General features: G+C 45.6%; 1 protein-coding gene across 1 annotated transcript in view; it reads left to right on the forward strand.

Moving 5' to 3' along the window:
* pkn1a (protein kinase N1a) overlaps nucleotides 1-5,000 on the forward strand; it is a 28,580-nt gene that overhangs the window by 9,107 nt on the left and 14,473 nt on the right. Inside the window, exons 6-8 of the mRNA XM_080835660.1 lie at nucleotides 819-1,014; nucleotides 2,723-2,917; nucleotides 4,894-5,000. The exon at nucleotides 4,894-5,000 is cut by the window's right edge and continues 3 nt beyond it. Of these exons, the coding sequence (XP_080691786.1) occupies nucleotides 819-1,014; nucleotides 2,723-2,917; nucleotides 4,894-5,000 (498 nt within the window). The remainder of the gene's footprint in view (nucleotides 1-818; nucleotides 1,015-2,722; nucleotides 2,918-4,893) is intronic.

Raw genomic sequence — 5,000 nt, forward strand, 5'->3', positions numbered from 1 at the left:
AACCCGGGCACGTTTTGGCTCTCAGTCAGAGAGTCTCAAGAGTCTCTGTGTCTCTCTCTCTCTCCTCCAGGCTCAGTGTGGTGTATCTAACCCCTCTCTCTCTCTCTCTCTCTCTCTCTCTCTCTCTCTCTCTCTCTCTCTCTCTCTCTCTCTCTCTCTCCTCCAGGCTCAGTGTGGTGTATCTAACCCCTCTCTCTCTCTCTCTCTCTCTCTCTCTGCTCTCTCTCTCTCTCTCTCTCTCTCTCCTCCAGGCTCAGTGTGGTGTATCTAACCCCCCTCTCTCTCTCTCTCTCTCTCTCTCTCTCTCTCTCTCTCTCTCTCTCTCTCTCTCTCTCTCTCTCCTCCAGGCCCAGTGTGGTTTGAGTGAGTCGGTCCAGAGGCTGGATCTGCTGCGTGTGTCTCTGGAGCAGCAGCTGTATCTAACCCCTCTCTCTCTCTCTCTCTCTCTCTCTCTCTCTCTCTCTCTCTCTCTCTCTCTCTCTCTCTCTCTCCTCCAGGCTCAGTGTGGTGTATCTAACCCCCCCTCTCTCTCTCTCTCTCTCTCTCTCTCTCTCTCTCTCTCTCTCCCTCTCTCTCTCTCATTCCTCCAGGCCCAGTGTGGTCTGAGTGAGTCGGTCCAGAGGCTGGACCTGCTGCGTGTGTCTCTGGAGCAGCAGCTGTATCTAACCCCTCTCTCTCTCTCTCTCCTCCAGGCTCAGTGTGGTATATCTAACCCCTCTCTCCCTCTCTCTCTCTCTCTCATTCCTCCAGGCTCAGTGTGGTGTATCTAACCCCTCTCTCTCTCTCTCTCTCTCTCTCTCTCTCTCTCTCTCCTCCAGGCCCAGTGTGGTTTGAGTGAGTCGGTCCAGAGGCTGGACCTGCTGCGTGTGTCTCTGGAGCAGCAGCTGTCGGAGCTCCCCCCTGACCACCCCAAAGCGAGCCTCATCCGGGAGGAGCTCCTGCTCAGCGCACGCCCCGCCAGCGCCTACACACACACCCAGTACAGCACCCTCAGCAAGCCCTCGCCCCTCACAGGTGAGTGTGTGTGTGTGTGTGTGTGTGTGTGTGTGTGTGTGTGTGTGTGTGTAGACGCACACCCACATCTGTCTGTCTGTCTGTGTGTGTGTGTGTGCGTTTATAAGGTGCTCTGTGTCCCTCTGTCTTACACACATGTCGTGTGTGTTTGCGTGTGTGTCGTGATGTTTCATGATGTGTCCTGTTGTGTGTGTGTGTGTGTTTATAGGGATGTTTCATGATGTGTCCTGTTGTGTGTGTGTGTGTGTGTGTGTGTGTGTGTGTTTATAGGGATGTTTCATGATGTGTCCTGTTGTGTGTGTGTGTGTGTGTGTGTGTGTGTGTTTATAGGCATGTTTCATGATGTGTCCTGTTGTGTGTGTGTGTGTGTTTATAGGGATGTTTCATGATGTGTCCTGTTGTGTGTGTGTGTGTGTGTTTATAGGGATGTTTCATGATGTGTCCTGTTGTGTGTGTGTGTGTGTGTGTGTGTGTGTTTATAGGGATGTTTCATGATGTGTCCTGTTGTGTGTGTGTGTGTGTGTGTGTTTATAGGGATGTTTCATGATGTGTCCTGTTGTGTGTGTGTGTGTGTGTGTGTGTGTGTGTTTATAGGGATGTTTCATGATGTGTCCTGTTGTGTGTGTGTGTGTGTGTTTATAGGGATGTTTCATGATGTGTCCTGTTGTGTGTGTGTGTGTGTGTGTGTGTGTGTGTGTTTATAGGGATGTTTCATGATGTGTCCTGTTGTGTGTGTGTGTGTGTTTATAGGGATGTTTCATGATGTGTCCTGTTGTGTGTGTGTGTGTGTGTGTGTGTTTATAGGGATGTTTCATGATGTGTCCTGTTGTGTGTGTGTGTGTGTGTGTGTGTGTGTGTTTATAGGGATGTTTCATGATGTGTCCTGTTGTGTGTGTGTGTGTGTTTATAGGGATGTTTCATGATGTGTCCTGTTGTGTGTGTGTGTGTGTGTGTGTGTGTGTGTGTTTATAGGGATGTTTCATGATGTGTCCTGTTGTGTGTGTGTGTGTGTGTGTGTGTGTGTGTGTGTTTATAGGGATGTTTCATGATGTGTCCTGTTGTGTGTGTGTGTGTGTGTTTATAGGCATGTTTCATGATGTGTCCTGTTGTGTGTGTGTGTGTGTTTATAGGGATGTTTCATGATGTGTCCTGTTGTGTGTGTGTGTGTGTGTGTGTGTGTATGTGTGTGTGTTTATAGGGATGTTTCATGATGTGTCCTGTTGTGTGTGTGTGTGTGTGTGTGTGTGTTTATAGGGATGTTTCATGATGTGTCCTGTTGTGTGTGTGTGTGTGTGTGTGTGTGTGTGTGTGTGTGTTTATAGGGATGTTTCATGATGTGTCCTGTTGTGTGTGTGTGTGTGTGTTTATAGGGATGTTTCATGATGTGTCCTGTTGTGTGTGTGTGTGTGTGTGTGTGTGTGTGTGTGTGTGTGTGTTTATAGGGATGTTTCATGATGTGTCCTGTTGTGTGTGTGTGTGTGTGTGTGTGTGTGTGTGTGTTTATAGGGATGTTTCATGATGTGTCCTGTTGTGTGTGTGTGTGTGTGTGTGTGTGTGTGTTTATAGGGATGTTTCATGATGTGTCCTGTTGTGTGTGTGTGTGTGTGTGTTTATAGGGATGTTTCATGATGTGTCCTGTTGTGTGTGTGTGTGTGTGTGTTTATAGGGATGTTTCATGATGTGTCCTGCTGTGTGTGTGTGTTTTCAGGCACTCTCCACGTGACCCTGCTGGGCTGTGTCGGAGTGTTGGAGACGGTTCCGGGACGTTGCCGGGCAACGGCTGTGGTGTTGCCGTGTTACAGTCCTGGAGAGGGGCGGTCCTTCATGAGAGGGGGGCGGGGCCATTATGCACGAAGTGGAAGCGTCAGCGGCAAAACACCCTGCAAGGCCGACGAGCTCTCCTGTGAGTGTGTGTGTGCGTGTGTGTGTGTGTGTGAGAGAGTCTGTGTGTGTGTGTGTGTGTGTGTGTGTGTGTGTGTGTGTGTGTGTGTGTTAGGGCTGGGTGGTATGACAGTATGAACTGTCCAACGGTAGAAATGTGTACCGCGAGAGATTTGGCTATACCGTTACAACCGCAGTATACTCTTATTTTGAAATCCAATCGATTTGTTTTTAGATAATGACCTTTGAACTATACATCATCCTGCTTATGATACGGTTACTCGCCAAAATGATAAAAGACATTCCTCCAAAATTGTTGCCGTTTTGTGAAAAAAAATAGTTCTTCAGGCAAAGAAAGTTTCAGGTGTTGCATAGCAACCCATTACTTACTGACTTCAAGTTACAATGACTTTCCGTTACGTTAAATGACCGGACTACTTGCAGTGCGTTAAACATAAAATGAATTATTATTATTATTATTATTAGAATGATATGAAAGATGTGAATTAGAAGTACAAAACCCGTTGCCAATGACGGAGGCCATTACTTTTTCGCAGCAGTGAAGATCAAGACATTTCAGACCTGCGAACGTTGTGATGGCCCATTCAAATTCAACGTAACTTTTTGGAACATTCTGAAGAGCCGTATAATACTATACCCAGTACATTTTTTAAGCACTTACCCTACAAGGACTTTCATGCCTACTTTTTGAGTAATCCTCGACTGTTGGAAAAGATTGTAATATAAAAGGGGAGGAATAATCAACCGTTTTTTGAGGGGCTTAGTTATGGCCTTCACCTGAAGCCCCGCCCCTAATTAGTCACAACCTGTGTAATGGCTAAAACTTGTCAATTGTTTTACCATTTCTTGTGAGTTCCGGGGTTTGCCTTGTTGAACGCGTGAAAATAGAGTCCATGAGACGTGGCTATAATGAAGTTGGCTTTGTGTATTTCTAACATCAGATGTAAATTAAAGCATTGAAGTTTTGTCTTTGTTTCTTTGTTTGTTGGTTCAGCTCAGTGCGTTTCCTCGCCACGGTCCCGTCAGGTTCACGACAGGTTCACGTCATGTTCACGTTCTCTCGCTCACGGTCAATAATGGTATTCGCATGCCGGAACTCTCAACTCTCCTTGGCCTGGCACACCTTTATACTATGGTCAATTAGTGCCTGACCTATAGGGGGGCACACTCAAAAACAAATTACAATGTCCCACCTCGGGACAATTCAATACAATTGCAATCACCAATAACAACAACAAGTCACACAAACTAAAATATAAAACTAAATACTATAAAGGACTCAAATGGCTCCTACAACCTGTAACATAGCTCCTCCTACAGGTGGAACACAGAACATACCAAATATAAGCACAGAGCCTAGTGTCAATAGGCAACAGGAGAAAGAGGCGTAACCCCGAACGGCACGGCAAAGCCGGGGCGTAACAATATGGACACACATTAAAAAGAAAGCTTTAACACTTTTAAGTAAAAGTAATTAGATCAAGTACTTAAAAGTAATCTTCTGAAAGTACATTAAAGACTGAAAGCCATATAAGCACTGGACTAAATGTTAGTGTTTTTTTTTATTTTGACATGCACTTTGCTTTAATTTTACTATTAAAATATTTAATGGAAAAGTTCAGTACAAAGTAGGCCTATACTGTCCACTATTGCTTAGGCCAATAGCCTATTGAGGCAGTGTTGTTTCTGCACCTTAGTGTTCTTAAGTAAATGTCCGTGGACACATTTCGCCACCGCTGAAGTGTCCTCTTTTGAAAAAAAACTCAAATCTGGTCACCTAAAGTATAATAAACCGTGATACATACCGTAACCATGATATCAAATTACAAATACTGTGAACGAAGATTTTGGCCATATCGTCCACCCCTAGTGTGTATGTGTATGCATGGTGTGTTGAAGCTGGATAACTGTTTTGTGGGTATATTTTAATGTGTGTGTGTGTGTGTTTGTGTGTGTGTGTGTGTGTGTGTGTTGTAGCTGAGGTCAGTGCGGTGTTGAAGCTGGATAACTGTGTTGTGGGTCAGACGGCCTGGAAGACCGTGGGAGAGCAAGCATGGGACCAGACCTTCACTGTGGAACTTGAA

Source organism: Sprattus sprattus (genome assembly GCF_963457725.1).
Source record: "Sprattus sprattus genome assembly, chromosome: 1".
In the NCBI taxonomy this organism is placed as follows: Eukaryota; Metazoa; Chordata; class Actinopteri; order Clupeiformes; family Clupeidae; genus Sprattus; species Sprattus sprattus.